Genomic DNA, 24,386 nt, shown 5'->3' with positions numbered 1-24,386 from the left:
CTCACTAAACAGGTGAGGGAGAGAAACCTCTGAGCGGAGATTTCTTCTGTTGGTGGCAGGAGGACCGATACTAATGGCTCCAGCGGATTAATCACTGCAAAATATTTGAGACAAATATAAATCAACCAAAAAATGCTGAATCAATATCACAATTTCACTAAATATTAAAATATGCCATGTTTAATTTGGGATTTATTCACTTCCGTTTACTAAAGGAGCAGAATGGTAGACATTCTGTCCAGTAAAAAAGGTCGAGTTTAATGTGAAAGTTGCCTCCATGTTTCCAGCCCACAACAAGGACATTCTGTCCAACTGTCATTGCTGATGGTGACGTCACAACCCAGGCTTCTTCCCACTTTATCTGACTGAATCAGAATACAATATCCTTTGGTCCATCTTTTTCTTAATCAGCTACCTAGCTATCCTGCCTTCACATGCATCATTAATACTCCCAACGGTGTTTGTTCATTACCAATCAAAGCCTGACATTGATGTAACTGGATCTGGATTACACATGGGATCCTTTGTGTTTTAATCTCACCGCTCACCTTTCTACTTGTGGATGGAGTCTCTCAGCGGAGTCGGTAGATTCTGATGGTACACCACACATTCAAAAGTAACGCCACTCAGCCAGGCTTCAGTAGAAATGTCTAATTTGCTGATCACGCTGTCGGGATTCTGTCCAGGCTGGTCAGCAATCTCTGTTTTCAGAGGCTTCTTTTCTTGTTTCCAGGTCACGTTGACTCCAGAAGGAAAATTGGACACAATGCAGGTTAACGTCACCGTCGCCTCCAGTAAGACTTGTTCTACTGGCGGTGGGAGGATTTTAACGGTGTTAGGGTGGCACTCGGTATCTTCTATGAAACAAAAATCAAAGTCAATGAAAAATGCCCCTTTATGATACAAACAGTCAATCTTCAGATTCCTTCTTCACAGGGTGAAGACACCACCTTCAAAATGGCAACTCCAACTATTGCTGAAACGATGCTTACTGTTGTTGATGTATTTTGATTTGTGAAAGCATTTGTGATTACCTATAACATACCCTGTGTAATTACTCCTAAAGAACACTGGCTTTGTAACAAGTGAAACCTGAAAAAAAAAATAATCGAAGATACCATCATGTAACCCATGGAATTACCTTTCTTTCAGAGTCTGTCTCTCACTTAACACCATCTATTGATACTTGTGACAAGAGTAATCTCAATATAATGAGTTCATTTCCATGTTCATAACCCTTAGGTGCAAATGCTGCTGGTCATGCTGACTGCCAAATCACATCCTACATTTTAGACAAATTATAATAAATAATAATTATTCTTTTGCAGAGTTCTAAACTGTTACAGGAGCGGTGAACAGCCATGGAAATTCTGTTCATTATATTTAACGTGATCAAAAATACTTTGCGTTATTGGTGTGATGTCATTCTCTAATTTATGTAATTGTTCCTCGTGAGCTGTGTTTGGAGTAGATCGAAAAACAAGACATTGAGTACAGCATTGGATATCGAGAAGGACACCCATCTCCTTAAGTCTTTCCCTCCATTCAGTTTGTTCGTAACTGGTCTGTACTTTCACTTTATTTACCAAGGTGCGTTTTTTAATTTCTTCATAGAGCAGGGGAGAAAAGAACAAACAAAAGCGTCTTAAATTCATCTACAAACGCGATGGAAATGTGCACTAGTTTTATAGACAACCACTACTCACTGTGTAAACATCACTACCCCAAACCAGGCTAAATCAGCCTGTCTCGAGTTCCTAGTTCATTCATCCCTATTGGACCGTTCTTACCAGAATTTATTCTCCTGCCTCATCCACTAATTACAGAGAGCATCTTAAAGAAGCTCATTGAGATCACGTTTATCCCAGTTGATGTGATACCCCCTTGGTCTGGGGTCTGATCCCATAAATGAAGTTAAGGAGTTCAGTACCAGATAAAAATCGATGTCGTACAATGTCCAAGGCCAACAGGTCATTCCTGAGCAGGGAATGAAACATTGAACGCATTTTGATTTATTTTCAAGTAAGGGTCACTGCATATTTTAACCACATCTTTTTGAGACCACGACATCATAAGATAGAGGATCAGAATAAGGCTGTACGGCCAATCCAGAGTTTAGATGCTGGAAAAGCACAGCAGGTCAGGCAGCATCCGACGAGCAGGAAAATCGATGTTTCGGGCTACAGCCATTCTACTGTCTTCTCTAAACAAGAGCCGATCTATCTCTGGCTTGAATACACACAATGGCCTGGCCTCCACAGCCCTTTGCAGCAACAAGTTCCACAGCTCATCACCCTCTGGCTGAAGACATTTCTCCCCACATCTCAGTTCCAAACGGTGCCCCTTTGACCCTGAGATTGTGCCCTTGGGTCCTAGTCTGGCCTACCAGTCAAAACATCTATTCCACGTTCACTCGACCTCAGTCTTTCAGTATTTTCTATGTTTCAATCAGATATCTCTCCAATATCCCCCCTCCACCCCCAAGCTTATCTTTGAAGCGGACTTTGAACGCCTCTCCCAGCATGGTCAGGCAATAAACTATTTAACAAAGCTCACTGTCTATATATCTATCTTCAACAGAGAGGAAACATGCTTTTCTGACTTGCCAAAATGTTGAGTCATGAGCGATGCTAATGTAACATTCAAACTGAAATGCAATATGTGGCATGTTGGGAAACGAGAAGCTGTACCGTACTGTTTACTACGCCTGATAAATGAGCGTGTTTGATTCACATCTGAGTTTAGAATGATTTGTAGCTCTCTCAGTGTGTGTCTCTTACCCTGGAGTGCGGTGATGTTTTTACTTTGAATGTTCTCTCCATGAGTGACCTGGCAGGTATAGACTGCGCTGTTGAACCATTCACCATAAGGGACCATCAGCCGACTCATCACTGAGAAGTTCCCGTTTGCCTCACACACGGGAGACGTGAAGAAGCCAGAATCCAAGGGTCGGCCATTTTTCAACCAACTCCCGGAGATTGACTTCGGATGGAAATCGATGATTGAACAGACGACGGTTGCAAACTTGCTGCTTGTGATTTCTTCACTGGAGCTCACAGGTAGGAGAAGAGTTGGTGGGAGAATACCTAGATCATTAGGAAACACATCGCATAAATTATCTGACGAAATATCAGAACAAATACAATCAGTTCTCATATATCAAGGTTTCTTGTGGTTAATGGATACAAGAATCATAATTGTGCAGAGTGCTGGAGAAGCTGGGATCCACACAGAAAGATCAGCAGGACAATGTGAAAGGCTAAAATTATAGGGCACAGCAAGGGAGTCAAGGAGGCATGGAAACTATAGGCCGGTAACATCAAAAGGGAGATAGCAATGTTGGATGGTATTCGTTTTAATGACAGAGTCTGATGAACAAGGCAGACGAATTACCGGCATAAATGAGGAAATGATGCGGTTGCTATCACGGAGACATATTGAGAGTCAGGCAGGAGTGGGCTATTCAATATTCCAGGATTTAGTGCCTTCAGTCGAGACAGGCAAAGATGGAAAAGGATGAGGGCTGGGGGTGTGCAGTGCAGAATGTTGCTTCTGTCGCAATTCTGACAAGAGTATTTTAGGCTGTAAAGAGAAATGAAACCATGGATACCTCCTCGAACAAAGGCAAATGGACAGTACTTCAAAACCAAAATACAGCAAACATAACTACTGGGAGAGCACGATAGACCTTACTATCGGTCCAAAAGAGCAAGTGAACATACATGGGCAAATTTCAGAGAAATGTAAATTAAATAGGGGAATGAGAAAAGAGGTTTTTAACTTCCTCAGCATAGGCTTGGATATTCATTTTGTCAAAAATTTAGAGGGAGCAGAATTCTGAAAATGCCCCCAGGAGAATATTTTAACAAAGTATGTGTTTAATATTGAGAATTTTAATCCAGACCTTGCAAGAGAGGGTTGAACCTGAACTTAACTTTAGGGAATGAAGTCGACCCAGTGGGTAAAACCTCAATGGTGGAGCACTTTGCAGACAGTGATCGTCAATCAGTTGGATTTCAGATTGTACTGCAAAGGAATAGAAATTGGCCCAAAATTCTGAAAAAGGAAGGACAATTTTAGTAAGATCAGGTAATGACTTGACCAGAGTGGACTGGAAGCTGACACTTATTGGTAAATCTGAGTCAGAGCAGTGTGACACATTTAAGAGAGAGATAAGAAAATCACAGGGAGGACGTTTCCCAGGAAGCCACTGAGTGGGACCAAGAATGCAGTGGGCTCGAGACATTGACAATGAAGAGTAGGGAGATGATACTGGAACTTAATAGAACACTGGTTAGGCCATACTGAAGCGTTGTATGCATGTTATCAAAGGAATGTGATTACACTGAAGGCAGTATGATGAGATTTGCCAGGATCTTGCCTGGGTTGGAGGGTTTTAGTTATGAAACTAGTTTAGATACACAGGGATTTTCCTTGGAGCAGAGGAGAATTAGGGAGAAGATTATCATGATGTCTAGAATTATTTTAGGCATAGACAGGGTAAACTGGATGAAACCTTTCCCCTTGATGGAGAGATCAATGCCTCAGGGGCACAGGGTGAAGGTAAGGCCAGGAGCTCCCAAGTGGATCTCAGGGGAAAACAAAATCAAACAGAGGGTGGTGTTAGCCTGGAGCTCAGCACCTATAAGTCATGTAGAGACTGAGCCCCTCATAATAGGTATGAAGTATTGCGATGCATCCTTGCAAGGGCAAGTCACACAAGGCAATGGATCAGCTGCTGGCACATGAGACTGGAATAGTTAGGTGGCTGTTATTGATAGGCGTGAACTGGATGGATCAAAGGGCCTTTTTCCTGTGCTGTATAAGGTGATTCTGTGAAAACGGTTATAAATAATGCCTTCTTCATATTAATCCCAGATGCTCTGTTTATCTCAGTTCCCACAACACGTACCTGAACATGGCATTTCTTTGCTCTTGTGTGACCCGCTGTGTTGAACCTCACAGTAGATTTTGCTGGGGCAATCTGCCGCTGACCCGGGCAGGGTTAACTGGCTGCTCAGGGTGTAGGTTCCCTTCTTGTTTCTCACTGATGGGTAAGTCTTAAATCCAGTCGTGATTAACTCCCCACCTTTCTTCCAGGTTACCTTGGTGACGTCAGGGGAATAGTCCATCGCCAAACAACCAAAGGTCGCAGAACCGGTGTCGTGCTCCTGACAGGAGGAGACCAGGCCATAAAGCGTGGGGGAAGATGGTGTCTCTACAATAGAATGACCAATTGAGCAAGTTAGTTTCTGTTCATTTGACCTTATCAGTTACTCAAATGTATCCTCAGCTGTAAACGTTTGCCAGTATGCTCCCACTGAGTCTACAGCGTAACTGGAGTTTAGTTTTGTTTCCTACCAGTTGCTGATCATGATCATTGGTTCCTTCTTTAGAAACATGCCCTTGACCTTGACCATTGCCATATAATTTAGGAAGAAGAACATCCTGATCCCACCCCAGTAACTTTGAAGATCTCACCAACTGACACTTTCACTGGATTGCTGTGAAGAGCAAAGACGTTTCACAAAATACAAACCAAGGAAATGCAGATTCATCGAAATTCTACAGTGTGTGCAAACAGGCCATTTGGCCCAACAAGTCCACACCCACCCTCTGAAAAGTAACCCATCCAGAACTAATCCCCTACCCGATTATGCTACAGTTAACCCTGACTCATGCACCTAACCTCCCAATCACTGAACACAACATTTGCAATTCCCCCAGCTTGCACATCTTTGGACTGTGGGAGGAAACGCACACAGACCTGGGGAGAAAGTGTCAACTCCACACAGACAGTCACCTGAGGCTGGAATGGAACCCGAGTCCCTGGTACTGTGAGGCAGCCGCGCTAACCACGGAACCAGCGTGCTGTCCCACTAGGGACCGTGCTGCTGGAAGTACCCAACCGCTGTCAGTACCCCCGGAGAGAAATCAGAGTGAATCATAGAACATAGAACATTACAGTGCAATACAGGCCCTTCGGCCCTCGATGTTGCGCCACCCTGTCATACTAATCTGAGGCCCATCCCACCTACGTCTGTATGCCTAGGTAAAAACAATGACTACAGATGCTGGAAATCCGATTCTGAATTAGTGGTGCTGGAAGAGCACAACAGTTCAGGCAGCATCCAAGCCTGTCCAATGATGACTTAATCTTGGCGAATCTACTACCGATGCAGGCAAAGCATTCCATTCCCTTACTACTCAATGAGTAAAGAAACTACCTCTGACATCTGTCTTATACCTATCTCCCCTCACTTTAAAGTTGTGTCCCCTCGTGTTTGCTGTCCCCATACTTGGAAATCAGGTCCAGTGAGCCTTCCTCACTTATCAATGCAAGGCAGAATGTTCTCTGTGGGAGGAAGGTCACTGCAGCAGCAGCACAGGCAGGAGCTGAGCACTGGGACGGGGAGGAGGGCTCTCACGGCTGAACTCATGCCAATTGTCTGGAAGTTGAAACATCTAATTTACAATTATCTGAATTCTGGAGGCCTCTGAAAAATGGAGGACCATTAAGGTTCAGAGACTTTGGAGTGTTACAGCTGAGTATTTACGTAAATATGATTTGAGAAATGAACTGGTAATCTTTAACTTTAATAACTATCAAATTGACACACAGTTCAGCACCAAACCTCATCTTTCAGACTAACCACTGCACTTACTCTGTCTAGACCTAAATTTCCACTCACATTGACAAACCCTACCCATTCATGCCCGGAACACACAACCCCTATCACACAAAACACATCCAAGGCAATCCATATTGGTAGTATAGCTGAGAAGAGAGATCTCGGTGTCTATGTACATCGATCCCTAAAAGTTGCCAGCCAGTTTGATAAGAGTTATTTAGAAGGCATACATTCTGTTGGCTTTCATCAATAGAGGGACTGAGTTTCAGAACCACGAGGTTAGGCTGCAGCTGTACAAAACTCTGGTGTGGCAGCACTTGGGAGTATTGTGTACTGTTCTGGTCACCACATTATACAGAGAATGTGGAAGCTTTGGAAGAGATCAGAGGAGGTTTACCAGGATGTTGTTGGATATGGCGGGAAGGTTTAATGAGGAAAGGATGAGGGTCTTGAGACTGTTTTGTTTGAGAGAAGAAGATTGAGAGGTGACTTAATTGAGACATAAAAGATAAACAGAGGGTGGACAGTGAAAGTCTTTTTCCTTGAATAGTGATGGCTAGCAGGAGAGGACATAGATGATAGATGTCAGAGGTTGTTTCTTTACTCAGAGAGGAGTAGGGGCATGGAGCGCACTGCCTGCAACAATAGTACACTCACCAACTTTAAGGGCATTTAAAGGTCATTGGATAAATATATGGATGGAAATGGAATAGTATAGGACAGATAGGCTTCAGATTGGTTCCACAGGTCAGCACAACATTGAGGGCTGAAGGGCCTGTACTGCACTGTAATGTTCTATATTCTATATTCCAGAAGGACATATGATCTCAATTCCTTTCACTCATTTACACTCCTGCCGCCCTGTACCTGGCCCATGGTGAATCTGGCCATGACTGGACCTGGCACCATCATTTTCACAACCTCTGACAAAAGCCCACTACCCAAGACATGACCTCAGCCCTTGATCACTGACCTCTCATCTTACCCAAGTCAACCTGTGCACATTGCATCCTCGCTCCTTTCGCATCTGTGCTTTACAACCTACCATTTTGCCAGACGAGCTTTGCATTTTGACAACACGTCCACCTGTCACTTCATTACAGTGACCTTCCACCCTGAAACATCCTGGCACTCTGCCCACCTCTACACTAACCAGCCTGGCATCCTTCCCACCTCTCTATAAACCTGTCTGGCAAAGACAGACCTCCTGCATTTCAGCTCAAACTACCCCTCACCTACCAAGCACAGTTCGAACAAATTATCCTGTGACCATTACCATTTACCTTGATGCCACCTTGCCTGACAGAGTGCATGCAAGCTTACCCAGCAGCCAGCCAACACCTCACAGCCTACCAGCCCAAACTCTCCCACATGCCCAATCTAGCCCCTCACTTGCTCACCACCTTCCAACTTTGAGCCTACTCCAACATAAAGCCAGAGAGTCATAAAGTCGTACAGCACAGAAACATCCATGCTGACCAGGGTTCCCAAATTAAACTCATTCCACTTGCCTGCCTTTGACCCATATCCATCCAGACATATCCTGTTCCTTTAGCTGTTCAAATGTCTTCTAAATGTTGGAGCCATCTCTGCATTTACCACTTCCTCTGGCAGTTCATTCCAATGTTTTGGACAGTCACAACATGAAGCCCTAACTCCTGCACTCAGTGCTCTGACCAATGAAGGTACATGTGCAAAACACCTTCAACGCACTGGGTACTTGAGACAACGCTTTCAAGAATCTATGAGTCTGAACCCTCAGGTTCCTCAGTGTTCAACATCACTACCCAGTGCCCTACCATTAACTCTGTAAGACTCTATGAGTCTGGACCCTCAAGGCCCTGTGTTTAAACATCACTATCCAATGCCCTACCATTAACTCTGTAAGTTGTGACCTGATTTATCTTCTCAAAAAGCAACACGTCGTATTCATTTAAATTAAACTCCATCTGCCACTCCTCAGCCCATTGGCCCAGCTGATCAAGATCTCATTGTACGTTTAGATAACTTTCACTGCCAATTATACCACCAATGTTGGCATTACATGCAAACTTACAAACCTACAAACCATGTCCCATTCAATGTTTTCATGGCTTTCAACCAATATTGTAGCCTGTTTCCCTTTCTCCCACATATCTGTAGCACTTTTTTAAAGATTGAAGGAATCTATCTCCTTATTGAAATCATTTAATGTTTTATCCTCAATCAATTTCTGTGGTGGAGAATTCCAAAGGTTCACCATTCTTTTGCTGAATAGTAAACAATCAGGTTCAATGTTATCGAGTGTTGGGAAGATTGGTGAGCAGCAAGATTAATGATGATCCCATGAATGGAATAGCCTTCTAGAGGGGCCAAGGTGCCTTCTTCAGCTTCCATTTTGCATGCTGTCATGTCCCTTCAGCAGCATGTTCCAAAATTGTGACCCTTGAGGATAAGGGCGCACATGTATGTAAATGCTTCTCCTGAAAGCTTTCCTCCAAATCAGACTTCAACTTGACTCTCAACTATTTCCCTGCCCGTTTCCTCTTCCTCAATCACAGCCATGGGACTCACTTCCTACCAGCGCTCTGAATGTGCTAATACCACACCAACTTCAGCAATTCAAATAGACTGATGATAACTGGTTTCTCAAGGCAATATAAAAAGTCTGACACTTCCACACCGGTCTAGAGATTCAAACAACCACTGGAAGAATTGTAAATAATTTGAGGCACTTGTGTGTCTACACAAGATGACATGGTTTCCTTTTGTGTGATTTGACTGTGTTTTCACGAAAGGAACAGAGCTATTTCTAAATCATATAATAGGAATCAAGCATCCCTCATTTTTAGCAAGGCAATCACATATTATATTTCTTTATTCCAGGGAAGTATAGTGTTAACTTAATGAAATATGATGATTGGGATGTTTCAATTGGAAATAGTCAGAGATTTAAAGTTTACTTTCATGAGCAATTAATTCCAGCCTCATTGTTTCACAGTACTCACAGGAATGTCTTTCAGAAATGGTGTCTCCCTTTGTTTACTGAATCAGTAAATCTGGGATAGTTTTTGCTTGTTAATCAAAGGTGTTAAAGAGTTTTAGCCAAAGGGAGACCTGCGGATTTAGCTCACAGATGCTCCATGATCTAAGTAAGTGATGGAACAGCTCGAGGGGCTGAGTGCCCTCCTCTTGCTCCTACCTTCCTATCATTGTGTCATTCATTAAACTAGCACTGGCGGTGAACACTTTTTATTAAAATATTTCAACAAATTAATTGTTTCACACATGCTTTAAAAAGAATTCTGTTGAGTATTTGGAACGAGATCATTGACATTCTCTATTTGAGTGATCAAAATAACTTCCACCCAATTACAGCAGCCACTGCACTCTGGAGTGGGTTGTTACTTCATAATAGTTTCTTGTGAAACTCCAGCTCGAGATCAGGGTGCTCAAATTCAATGATTCTCTGATCTTTCATATATCTGAACATTCGCAATTTGTTCAAATGCATCTTTTCTCTGAAGAACGTGTTTAATCGAACAGAACTTTTTTTCAATGAAACAACAAACTTTGAATGCTAGAAAACCAAAATAAAAGACAGAAATTTCTGAAGAAACTCAGCAGGTCTCGCAGCTCCTGTGGAGAGAAGGCAAGGTTAACCTTTCGCATCCAGAGACCCCCTCTTCACCAAATTGTTTTCATGTTTTTGACACAAGAGCTCACACCTGTTGAGATAAACAGCGATTATGTTGGCTTGACTCCTGTTGGAGAAAGGATTCTTAGCAGAGGGACTGGATGGTCGGAGATAGCAATTGAAGACCATCTGAAAAGCTATCTCCATCTGCTGCAAGTGTTGGATTCAGCGGAACTCCCACCGTACTGAACAATCAAATTCAGCTACAGCACTGGTTTAATATAAAGTAAAAACAGCCGAAGCATCATCTCATCAAATATGCTTCGAAAATGATTCAATCTGGATTAGTTATAAATTATATTGTTAGAACAGCAAGTCAAAAGCTGGGATTTCTTTGAGCACTTACTCCATTAACACCATCTAGCGATGCCCAAACGCTTGTGAACAAATATTGATCTGGAAAAAGCTGCTAACTGCCAAAATTCTGTTTAATATCTAAGAGACACAAGTCAGGATAGCGATTGAATAGATTTCACTGGCCTCTGTGAGTGGAATTCCAACAAACACCCAAACATCTCAATCTGCTTTCTTGCACTGAAGTAACCTGATAAGAGATGGTGTTACATACCTCTCTAACAGGTTGTAAGTGAACACAGGCCACCTGGCACAGAATCAGGAACACTACTACAACATCACAACAGACCTGAACACAATGAGCTCGACACTATCACAGAGAACACAGTCCACCTGTTTTTACATGTTAGTTATTAACACCTTCCAACAACCAGGAATTGTTCCAGAATGTTTGTACAATGAAAGTAACATTTCAACATTTATCCAATAATACTTCGATAGCAGCTCCGAATTGTTCAAACTCTATGGGAACTACAGAGGAATAAAACTAGGAATTGCATTGCCATCAATTCACTGTCACTGGATTCCAACCTCAAACTCCCTTCCTCTTTCCCCTGTGAATGTTGCTGCACCAGATGGTCTACTTAGTCTGAAAAAGATTAAAATGTTTTGAAGTGTTATATGACCGTTGCCAGTGACATGAAAAGCTGATAATAGGTTTTCAAATAATAAGATGCAAAAACATTCTGATTCTACATTGTGCCACGAAACATGTCCTGCATAACTGAGGCACAAAGAAAGTATACAGCATATTTCCATCTGCCTCGCTCAATCAAATATCTCTTGTTGCCAACAACCAATTTCAAAACTCTTGCTATCTGCCTTTTGTTCCTGAAACGTTTGTTCTGATTGGAACAACTTAGTCAGGGCTGTCAATTCTGAGGCACCTAATCGAATATTGTATTTCTGGCTGATAAAAGTGGTTTTGAAGCGCGAGATGAAATTGAACTGTCTGAGATTCAGGGATCCGAACTGAACAATTTACAAATGGTCAGGACCGTTGACAAGTTAGTCAGAGATAGCACTGAAACAAACTGTACAACAGACTTAATCCTAGAGGATACATTGCTCAACTCCTCACGTCAAATATATTCACTGTACTTGAACATTCATCAGAGGAACTAACCAGTGGATTAATGTGAACGAGAATGTGTTCACAATGAACATAAATAACCACTGAGTTAATAAACTTAATAAGTCATTGTATTTAATAAAATGATTGAGGTGGGAAATATCGCCAATTAAAGCACAGATCCAGAGGCAATGGATTATTCTCTAAATTATTTTTACATATTTTTAAAATGTTCCTTGTACTGTGGAGATTTTGCATGCACTGCATAAAGTCAATACTGCATTCCAGTGTGGAAAGCATTTCTGTTGAAGGAATCAGGGCAAGGTCATTTTCTTGTTTACTGCTTTTAATGAACGAAAATGTTTAAAAAGGTATGAATTGAAAACATGCTTCTGTCTGCAGTTGCCTGCTTTAACAGATGTTTAAGTAAATGTGGGCACTGCTGCCTCACAGATCCAGGTACCCAGGCTCGGTTCCAGCCTTGGGTGACTGCCGATGTGGAGTTTACACAATCTCCCCTGTGTCTGTCTGGGTTTCCTCCCACAATCCAAAGATGTGCATGGCAGGTGAACTGGTAATGCTATATTGTCCATAGTGTTTGGCGCATTAGTCAGGGGTAAATATAGGGTAGGGGAATGGGTCTGAGTGGGTTACTCTTCAGACGGTCGGTGTGGACTTGTTGGGCCAAATGGCCCGATACATACTGCAGGAAATCTAATCTAAACGATTGTCACACTTAACAAATGTGAGCTGATTCCTTCGGATCGCTACATTGCAATAAATCGGTCAAGTATATTAATTAAAATAAATATTACTCTATTTTCAGTGTCTGAATAAACAATGTGCTCCGTTATCCTCTAGTTCATGTCTTCTGCAAATTTGTGAACTCTGCACACGTCTGAACACATCGATGTAAAATGAATTCTCTGTGTTTGCAGCAAGTACTCCCATGGTTTTAAGAGTAGAGTTCCTACAGTATGGAAACAGGCCATTTGGCCCAACAATTCCACACTGACCCTCTGAACAGTAAGTAGCCCACCCAGACCCATTCCCCCTAATTTATATTTACCCCTGACTAATGCACTCTAACCTAGTCATCCCTGAACACTATGGCTGTGCTAAATTGCACAAATCACCTGACCTGCGCATCTTTTGGACTGTGGTAGGAAACCAGAGCGCCCGAAGGAAACCCACGCAGACACAGGGAGAATGTGCAAACTCTACACAGGCAGTCACCAGAGGGTGGAATCGAATTTGGGATCCTGGCGCTGTGAGGCAGCAGTGCCAACCACTGAGCCACCATGCTGCCCTGCGAGTTCATGAGTGAATTATTTTAATTAATTCAAAATTTGTCCTTGGTTACATAATTCACTATAGCAGTTGTTTCCGAAAGAATGACTCTTCAGTTGATATTTTTTTGTAAAATGTAACTATTTAATTAAAATGCACAGATTGGGAACACATAAAGCACTGTGCAGATTAAATAATTCAGTTAGTTTTATTTTTATTCTGCAAATCCAGTTTAATCAGGGACATAACAATGAATTAACTCAAGTTATGTATGAAACTGATCAAAGCAGTGAAACTGATCTGTTCTTCATAGAATTGTGCAGAATTTCCAAATGGTCTTTGCCAATGATCTTTTCCAGTCAGAAACATATGTATGTAGTGTACAGCGGAATTGAAAGGTGTTTCTTGATCAATTATAACACAGTCATGGCATTTTTGGTCAAGAGCAAGAACTATTAGAACATTAGATTTTTGAAATGCTATTTATATTTCTCTATGACTTGTAAACTGTTTAAAGACAGACCTTGTGATTGAACTAGATAGTGGAGTTCTAAATTTGGATTGGAAAGCATGGATTAGATTAATCCTTAATTATTACTTTTAAGTAAAAATGGTGCCCGAAGGTATCTGTTTTCCCTTCATTTCTAAAACCTTTGCGATTTGCCTTTCACTTAATAATAGGCTTTATGAAATTTCAACTCGCATGCTGATTGCATTGAATGAGGAACCTGGAGCGGTTCACTGTCACCAACCGTGTTAACATTGCAAAAACAATGTCGAAACCAGAAATGGTTTCCCAAATATAACACATTTCATGTTACCCAAGCACAGTCCTTCCTCAACAGATGAACGATCACCAGATCACAACATGGTGTGTTTGCAGCAGAACTGGCTCTGCAAACATTTTCAACAGAACCAAGAACATGATGTAACCTCACACAAAAAAAACCAAATTGAAGTCTAACAAAGCTGCTCAGAATCAAGCAAACTAATGATTAAATTGAATAGAAATAACAAGTCATAACAGCAACCTTGTTTGTGAGGGGACTTAACACTTCAAGCTGTAACGTTTCTGGCAACAGTTCAATTTATTTCCAACCTGCACACCCTTTTTGATCATGACAATCCTGTGCAGCACACAGTAGAGCGGTTGAAGGCATATATTGATTAATCACTTCATGGTCAAAACAAAATTACTGAATGGACAAATATTATCGCATTATAATTTTAAGTTAGTTTCAATTACATAATCTGTTCAATTCTGCAGTTTCAGATTTTAGTCCCAAATTTTATTTTGAATGAGGCGACTCAAAACAAAATTCAGTTAGCTTCCAATTAGAACTGAGTTCTTTTTAAAAAAATCCAATGCATTAAAAACTTATTTTTTTCATTTCTCACACTTCTGGGTTTCTGCCTTAAGTTGGTTTTCAGACCGTTACAAATGGATGTAATGTTTTCAATCAAGCAGAGAAAAATGTGTCATATAAGTTGAACAAATGCAGAAATGATTCATGAAAAACAATAGAACTTCACAAATATTGGTAATGAACAATAATCCAGAGAGACAATCTCCTCACCAGAAAGAAAACACCAATTACAGAAAGCATGAAAACGCTGATCAATTCCACAAATTGAATAAGAATTCAATCAACTCAATTCAACAGAATCAAGGAAAATAAAATCAGAATCCAATCAACTCAAAACAACAGATTTGAATGAAACATAATCAGAATCCAACCAATTCACTTCAACAGAATCAAATAAAACAATTACAAATACCAATCAACACACTTCAACAAAACCAAGTAAAAACAAAGCCAAAATCCAATCAACTCAATTCAACAGAATCAAGTAAAACAACTCAGAATCTAATCAACAAATTGCAATATTGCACCACAAGAAAATTTTATGACAGTTTCTAACCTGCTTGTCATCAACAAAATAAATGAGAAAATATAATCATGGTAAGAACATATATTCAAGAAATGAATAATGATATTTGAGCATATTTTAATCATGTTTGGTAATATCTCAAACATCTTTGAATTCTTAGCGTTTGTTGTTGGCAATAAAACTCACAGTCAGTGTGTCACTGACATTAAACATTATTTATAGCTGACTGTTTAAGAGACAATAGTGTTTCAAGTAACCCAGCCACATAGAATGCCCATCTGATCAAAAACAAAAGTGATACACGGAGCAACTGAAGCCATCATCACCATTTTAGCTATTTGCTGAGACTTAACTGAAGTCTATAATCAGTCTGAACAAAAATCAATCCGAACCAAACCAAACTCAGCACAGAATCTGAGTTTCATTTAATTCAGAAATTAGTCACACGAATAGAAAGTTTTTAAAAAGTCACTAAGAAAGTTCAAATTTCTTACCTGAAGTCACTGTCACCATGGTCCCTTGGCCCCAGTAATCAAGATAGTCACAGTGTTACATTCTCTGGACTGGGTCACACAATAACTAGCTCTGCATTAAACAAATCAAAAATTTACCAACATTTTAAATTCTCAGAACCACAGGCAAAATAAAGTCACAATAAATCTTCATCACATAATTGCGCTAGTGAATTCTGATCATTCTTGATAAATTTTAATACTGTTTTATACTTCAGAGAGTAACACATGAGTTGATTCTCAAAATCCCCAAATGGTGTATCGATAATTACCCAACACTTTTACAAATTAAATAGTGATACTGGCATTAAACCCCACAGAATTAATACTGCACTGCAAGTTAAGACGGTTTGTAGAAGTAATCACTGACTAGTTTCAAACAATGGAGGCTGAATAGGTTTTTGTATTGATCATAATTGCAGTGTCACTCCAGCTATATCACTGTGAGACACGTTGTGTCAAATACTGTGACAGACTGTAAACTGTAAAATGCAGATAATTTCTTCACTTCCTGGAAAGCAGTGATTCAGGCTCCTCTAAGAATGATTTGGTGCATTATTTCAGCTTTTACTCTTCATTGTATTTTGAAAGCTTGGAATACTTTTCCAGGTTTGGTCTGCATTTAACTTGACAATCAACACGAAGAAGGGAGAAAAAAATTATACATTTGTACAAACTAGCACGACTGGATTGTGTTTAAATTGCATCTCACATTATTTCTCGCTCCTGCCATGGTAGAAATCACCAATTTGAGATAATCACTTGTCAGTGGTTATTGTATGAGGATGTCGCTGTGCACAACACTGTGACCCACTGTAGTATCACAATGATGTAGACCAGTACACTCATTCTCTGTTCTTTACTCTAGGTCTCAATTTTCATTTGAAAGAGCCATTTAGTACTGATCATGTTTAGAATTAATGCCATAGTTGACATAACAATTAGCAGTGATTTCCTGAGCTGTCAGATATATTAAAACTAACATTTTGTCCGAGCATTTAATTGATGGAAGTGTTAGCAGTACATACGACATGCCCAAAACATTGTCCCATTGTGTCACCAGTTTGCTAGTTTAAATGGTACATTTCCTCTTTGATAGTTTTGTAAGAGGCAGCCTGAGGTCTGCTTCAGATCGCAGTTGGTATAATTGCATTTAAAACTCGTACTGACCGTCATTTTATGATGGAATTGACAAAATGTTCACTCGAGCTGTTTTTGAATGGGTCCAGCCCTGGTTCCTCTCGCTGTGGTCTCTTGCACAGTAATAGATGGCGGTGTCTTCGATCTTCAGGTTCCCCATGTCCAACGCGAAAATGTTGTTTGAATTGTCTTTGGAAACAGTAAATCGATTCTTAATCGCTGGTGCATAGTAACTGTTGGATGAACTATAGTAGTACAGCAGCCACTCCAGACCCTGTCCGGGAACCTGTCGGACCCAGCTCATGTAGTAGCTGCTAAGATCGAAGCCGCTGGTTTTACAGGTCAGTTTCAGGCTGCCTGCGGGACGGCCAGTCTCTGCCTCTGGCTGAGTCAAAACAATCTCCGACTGGACACCTTTAAAAAAGAAAACAAATAAACCATGAGCATTAATGCTGATGAAATGATGGCTGAGTCTTTTACATTCCTGCGGTAGACTAACATTGAGACAGTGACAAAGACAGATTTCAACAAAAAACACTCACATGATAAGAAAGTAAGGAATAAACTGAGAAAAATTGTCGACACAATCATTCTGATAACTTGTGGGAAGCGGTTCTGTCAAGATCGTTCTAAACAGAGCCGACCCAGGAGTGTTGAATTACGGTCTAGTGCCCAGGATTTATATGGCCATCGGAAAGGGGCAGGATCACAGCTTCCGCCTGTTGGTTTCCTGCTGGAGGCTCAGATTGGATCCTGGTCTCAGCTTGTACAGCCTGAACACATGGGATCATGTATTTACGAGGTTACGCTGAAACATGGACATATACACATCTTGGGATATTTATTTTGCTGAATAGCTTCTTTGGGAGTGTTTTTATTTAAATGGTGGAAGTAAAATTGAGTAGCTTCAGGTCTGTTTCACATGATAGTTGTAAGTATTTTGTTTAAGAAAAAACAAATTCATTCGGATGTTAGCTCCCTTTATTTCTACATTCATTCACAAGCAGATAAAACTAAAATCAAAGTTCAAACATATTACCAGCTAGTAAAACAATTGAGCTTGTTTTCCCAGGACACTGCCAGTCTCTGTCCCACTACAAAATAACATGTAATTCATACTAAACATTTCAAAATTCAATTTAGACAACGAAACACAGAGCTTGTCCAAAGTGATTATATTTAGAATATTCAATTAGAAGTTAACTCCCTTTAATTCTACATTCCACCACAAGCAGATAAAGCTAAAAAGAACTTCAATAATATTATTAACCAACAAAATTAGTGACTTTATTTTTGCTGTCAAAGTCTCTCTCACTTTACAAAATAACATACCATTTCTAATCTGCGTTTCTATATTCAGTTTAGGCAACCTAATATGGAGCATGTCTAAAGTGATTATGTTCAGAATGTGAGTGTGTGTCACTAAACAGTTTGGACTCGGAGATTAGAAGCACCTCCTTACATTGCAGAATGTCTCTCCCTGCATCTTTATTTTCAAATTGCTCCGACCCTAAAATGCATAGTAAAGGAAAGCTGTGTGCCTGAGAAACAAAAAAATGAGTTGGCAGTGATACATAACACCTAGGTAAACTTTTGAAAGAGCATCTAATGAACTAGAACAGGACAGTCCATACGTCCATATCTAACAGTCTGGGTACATCAGGAATGTTTGGTTAAATTAGAGAGTATTACAATAATCATTACCACGGATGTAGGTTATAAACAGTACATGTCTCTGCTCACTGATAGCTCTGACAGGGGCAGATAACTCATAAAAATCAGTAAAAATTCGCTGTTACACTCAGTTTTAATGAGATGCATGAATCCGAGAATGGTGTAACAAGTGATGTGAGTTTGAACCAATTCAATTTTGCTAATTTACTTTGAGATGATAACAAATGTTACTGCAATGTGGGATTTTGGATCCATTAACTTCATATTCAGGAGCTTTAAAGATACTCAATAAACAGGCTGAACTAACCAGAACGTCACTGCATTCAATGTCCTGTTTTCTGACAGTCACACAGTGAATGCTGTATTTAGTGACTTTCCTTTTTAAAGAAGAAATGCCAAGTGAAATGTATCCATTGTGAGTAAATGGGAAATTATCGTTTGTTTGGTAGGATTTTACTTGAGTTGATTCATTTTCCCTTTAATAGGCCAGATACAATAGTTGGCAGCAATTAAACTGACTGCCGAAGGGGTCCTTGAGTTCCCAGTTTCATTTACTGGAAGCAGGTGGAGTTTCTGCAGTGGATCAAAGATATTTTGTCTCACTGTTGACCAGTTGGTGGAAAGCAAACTGCAAACCATAACCACTGCCTCCTCAGAAACAAATCGACTCAGCAACAATGCTGGAGGAAAGTTTATTTTTCAGTTATGTAACTTGGAGAACTAGTCACTCCTCTCATTGAAAGAAATATTCACAGAGTCTCAGACACAACCTTAACATCAACAGTTCATTCGATGATCACTACAGCAGTGTTTAATATTGAGAAAAATTGATAAATAGTCAGAGTCATGTAGTGATACAGCATGGTTACAGACCCTTCGGTCCAACCAGTCCATGCCAGTCATAATCCCAAACTAAACTAATCCCACCTGTGTGTACTTGGCCCATATCCTTCCAAACATTAGATATTCATTTACTTATCCAAATGTCTTCTAAAGGTTGTAAGATCATCCCACACAAAAACCATTCTCATTGTAAAAAGTTGTCTCTGATATGTTTTTTAAAATTTTTCTCCTCTCATTGTAAAAACATGTTCCCTATTGTTGAAATCCCACACCATAGGGAAAATTCGCCAATGTCTCAGTCAAAAATTGAAAACAATCCCAGCTCCAAACACTTACAAAATATCACTATGGATCTTCCTCGAGTCCAAAAAAAGATTGTCCCCTTTGATCAATGATTTGTAAAATTTACTCGTGTATCTACTGTGATAGACGTTTTCAAATAACTTCTTAAATGCAAATGGTTCATATCAATCGGATTAAAGTAACATTTCGTGCACTACCCCACACACACAAAAAAAAGAACTAGTTTGTTAACATGATTTGCTCTGAGGAAGTCTACGATGGATTCTTTTATCAAACAAAATCATTTCCACTGTTGTGAGCGCTCGTCTATCTTCTGTGCAATGGTCTGAATTTTAAGTTGTGTCTGACTGCAGATGAAACTGGCTGATCTGGGTAAAAGTACAGTTTGTGCCTTTCACATTGTTAATGTATATTGCTGACTTTAGGTGTTGTCCCAGGCATCGTCTGGCACCATTAATTAGACCATTAATTTCCACATCACTAGCCAGATTATCAGGTGGAGTTTATTGATATTTGATATTTTTGAAACGAAAGCTTCGTACATTTCCAGTATGAATCATGTCAATTAGAGCCATTCACCTTTCCACTCATGGCTTGATAAACTTATATGAGGTCGCCCCCCCGAACTCTCACCCTCCAGTGATAAAGGTTCCAGTCTATCTGGATTTCCAATGGTGGTTCTGTTCCCTCACATTCTGCTGTTTAAGATCCTCCTGCCACCCCAGGTCCACAGACAGTGTCCCTTGATACCAATTCAAAGAAATGAAAGGAACTTGTCCCACCATATTTTTCAATTTTCTTTGGCTTCAAACACCATCAAAAATAAATGTTTGTGTCATTGCTGATTTATGGGAGAATGCCGTGTACACAATATCTGCTGAAATACCTGCCATACCATCCTGAATCTGGTTCGCAGGTTCATCTGTTGCTCACAGACGCAACCAGACATCAGGGAACAATGAACATCGCCCACACCCAACCCTCCACCATTCCCCTCTGTACTTTGCACTTTGTGAAATCCGTGTTGTCAATAATAATTTAAAAGAAAGTTTCTTTTTTAAACTTTCTTAATTCATGTTGCTCATCTTGGCTGAATAAAGGTATGTTGCTGTCAGCATTTCTGGGGAACATGTCTGCATTTTTTTCATGTCAGTTTACAATGATATTAAGTCAAGAATTGTCAAAATGTCCTGAGAAACAAGTTTAGAAATGGGCCTATTAGCTCCTCAGGGCTGTACCAACTGTTTGAATATTGATACAGTTCTGCCCCTACTTTTTCCCCATAAGCCAGGATTTACAGCATTGGAGATCATATCTATGTTGATAATGGATTAGACCCTACACAATGTTCCCGAATGTTTACAGTGCTATCACCTGCAGGGTTATGGACAACATGCTATAAATTAGGTCTTGGCTGGAAGGCTCTGTCTTCACGTGATACAAGTGCGATGGGCGAAGTGATCTCTCTCTGTCGTGAAAACTTCCTACTACTCTAAATTCATCTTTCCTACTTTGTCTCGTTCAGAGGCTCTTCATACCAGAAATATTCCAAGCATTCGTTTCAATGAGATCAATACATTCCACCTGATAGTCTGGCTTGTGATGTGGAAATTAATGGTCTAATTAATGGTGCCAGACAACATCACTTTATTCAACTAAAGTCAGCAATATACATTCACAACGTGAAAGGCACAAACTGTACTTATACCCAGATCAGCAAGTGTCATCTGCAGTCAGACACAAAATTCAGACCATTGCACAGAAGGTAGACGAGTCCTCACAACATTGGAAATGATTTTGTTTGACAAAACAGTCCATCATAGACTTGCTTAGAGCAACTCGTGAATATTGCTTGATATCTTTTTGTGTGGGGTAACACATGAAATGTTACTGTATTCCGACTGATGGGAACCATTTGCACTTCAAGTTATTTGAATACTTCCTTCAAAACAGATATGTGAGTAAATTTTAGAAATCATTGATCAAAGGGAAAATTTTTTTGGATTCAAGGAAGATCCATAGTGAGATTTTGTAAATGTTTGGAGCTGTGATTGCTTATATTTTTAACTAAGACATTGACATACAGTGGACAACTTCACAATTTGCTGTAACATGAAATTCGCAACCACTGTGAACCTGGAAGGTAATGGTTCAGAATTTAACAAGGACCTAACAAGGTTCGTGAATGGACCAACGAATGATTCATGAAATTTAACAAAGGCATTTCTGAAATGATTAATTTAGCTAGGATGAATGTAGAGACACAAATTCACATCTCTGTTTGCATTTCAATATGCTATAAATCACTTTTCTATTATATCCTAAAATACTTGCTTTTTCGTTCATATTTAATACACTCTATCTTGTTCCGGAGTGAAGATAGTTTCTTTATTTATTTCACTCAAGACTGTAAGCTGTATTTTTGCCTCAGTATTGACCAAACTCGGTTTGGTGCAGATTATATCACTTGATCTGCTTTTTCAGGAAGTGAATCTCTCCACCTGTTATGTCAAAATAATCTGTTCATGCTTAGTTCGAAATGAATCCTGTTAATATCATCCCAAATTCAGACTCGGTTATTTTGTATTTATTCATTGGAAATGAACAGAATATGACTGATCTGTTCTTGGTGGAGTGGGAGAGGGAGTTAAAGTGTTCAGCCACAGGGCCGTGGGGTTGGTTGGCATGGGTGTCCCAGAGATGTTCTCTGAAATGATCAGCAAGTTAGTGTCCTGTCTCCCTGATGTAGAGGAGTCCACTTCAGGTGGAACAGACACAGCAGATGACATTTGTGGAAGTATAGATAAATTTCTCTGGATCATTTGGGGCCTTGTCGGAGGTGAGGTGGAGGTGTGGGCACAGATTTTGCACTTCCTGTGGTGGCAAAGGAAGGTGATAGGGGTGAGGAGTGGGCTGGTGGAGGGGCATGGACCTGACGAGGGAGTCGCGGAGGGAATGGTGCCACCGGAATGCAGATAGGGGTAGGGAGCGAAATATACCCGAGTGATGGGGTCTGTTTACAGGCGGTGGAAGCAGCGGAGGATGATATGATGTATGCAAGGTCGGTGCATTGGAAGTTGAGGACCAGGAGGGCTCCCTGTTGAAATTGGAGGAATGGGGTTCAAGGGCATCGTTGACCACGTGGGAGGGGAAATTGCAATTTTTGAAAAAGGAGGTTATCTGGGATGTTTTATGGTGGAACTGGTCCTCCTGGGAGTAGGTGCGGTGCAGGCAGAGGAATTGACAAGAAAGGGATGGCATTTTTACAGGAGGTCAGGTGGGAGGAGTGTAGTCCAGGTAGCTGTGGGAGTCAGAAGACTTGTAGTAAATGTTTAGTTGGTCACTGGAGATAGAGGTGGAGAGGTCTAGGAAAGGGAGGGAGGTGTCCGAGATGGTCCCTCTGAAGTTTAGGTCAGGGTGGAAGGTCTTATTAAAGTTGATGAACTGTTCAACCTCCTAGTGGTAGCATGAGGTGGCATTGATACAGTCATCAATGTAGCGGTGGTAAAGGTGGCCAATGGTATCAGTGTAGCTGTGGAAGATTGACTGTTCCACATATCTGACAAAGAGGCAGGCATAGCTGGGGTCCATACAGGTGTCCATGGCTACCTGTGAGAGGTAATTTCGGTTTAAACTTTAAGATGTGCCTGGACCACAGACTGATCTATAATAAAAGACAAAACTTTTGTTTCTTTTCTAAAACATTTTGTATACTCAAAAGTAGAATAGTTTAAATTGTGCAGAATGCTGACAATTTGTGAGCAGAGTAAAAACAAACAGGCCCTTGATTGATGAAACCATTAACACAGGCAGGGAAGGATGAGTCCTTGACTGATAATACTGCAGGGTGAGAGAAACAACTTTGGAGACTCTGAAGACTTTGTGATAAGGGTGCAAATCAAAGAATAATGATGTTTTTAAGAATGTGAACCTCATGGCTCGTTAGAGCCAGGGAGGGGAGGGTCTGGAGGCATTTGTTGCAGACTTTGTGATAAGGGTGTAAATCGAAGAATAATGATGTTTTTAAGAATGTGAACCTCATGGCTCGTTAGAACCAGGGAGGGGAGGGACTTGTGCTGTATATAATGAGAAACTTTGTAAGCCTCAGCGCGCCTTTTACTCAGAATGCTGCCCATCCCTGCAGACTTGCTAATAAAGCTTTGTTTTCCTGAATTTGTCTAGAGCGATTATTAAGAAGCAATTTTCGTTTCTAACAATTTGGGGGCTCGTTGTCCGGGATCAACACTCCGGCCGCGGGGGGAGCTGAGGAAGGACATCGGAGAAGGTGCACCCTGCTGATTTCAGCAGTCCCTGATTCCTTGCTTGTCGCCCCGCGCGGCTTGAGCGAGTGATATCCGGGAGGCTCAGGAAAACAAAGGAGGGGTGTGGCCGAGGCAGTGGGGACGGTTAACGATCGAGTAATTTCGGTGCACCGAACCCAGGTAAGAAAAACTTGCGGGGACCGTGTTTCCGGACGTCTGGGGACCTACGGGGTGCCTGTGGATTTTTCTACAGAGACGTAGGACTCAGGAATCTAGAGACCGGGGCTGGCCTGTGAGGGATTTTGCAGAGACCGTGTTTGCGGAGGAACGTGTACCTACGGGGTGCCTGTGATCTGTTTCACAGAGACGTAGGACACAGGAATCCAAAGACCGGGGGTGCCTGCAAAGGAACCTGGGCGATCACGGGACTGAAGGTCCGGGAATTGGCTACATTGTGATAGATTATCACGGGAGAAATATGAAGTCCTCGGAAATGGTAAATAAGGGATCTAAGGCGATTAAGGGATGGGCTGGGGTATGTTTTGTTATTTGTAGATAGAATAAGTATAAGTAGCAGGAAATGATCTTGGAAACATATGTTGTAAAATCCATATAAGTGGAAGCTTATAAAAAATAATGGGTAAAGATGCTGCTGGGAGTTGTCCACAGACCCATCAACAGTAGCTTTCTTTGGGACAGAATAGTTCAGGGAGAAAATAAGGTGTGTAAAAAACA

General features: G+C 40.8%; 1 gene segment (V, D, J or C); it reads right to left on the bottom strand.

Moving 5' to 3' along the window:
- Positions 1 to 552: 552 nt before the first annotated feature.
- Positions 553 to 17,235, bottom strand: LOC140488209 (Ig heavy chain C region-like). The segment is given in 6 exon segments: positions 553 to 857; positions 2,781 to 3,086; positions 4,913 to 5,218; positions 15,412 to 15,447; positions 16,645 to 16,983; positions 17,112 to 17,235. Coding segments are annotated over 6 exon segments (1,341 nt in total).
- Positions 17,236 to 24,386: the final 7,151 nt, after the last annotated feature.

The sequence above is a fragment of the Chiloscyllium punctatum genome, chromosome 17 (genome assembly GCF_047496795.1).
Source record: "Chiloscyllium punctatum isolate Juve2018m chromosome 17, sChiPun1.3, whole genome shotgun sequence".
NCBI classification, from domain to species: domain Eukaryota; kingdom Metazoa; phylum Chordata; class Chondrichthyes; order Orectolobiformes; family Hemiscylliidae; genus Chiloscyllium; species Chiloscyllium punctatum.
This window is presented reverse-complemented; position numbering and strand designations above follow the sequence as displayed.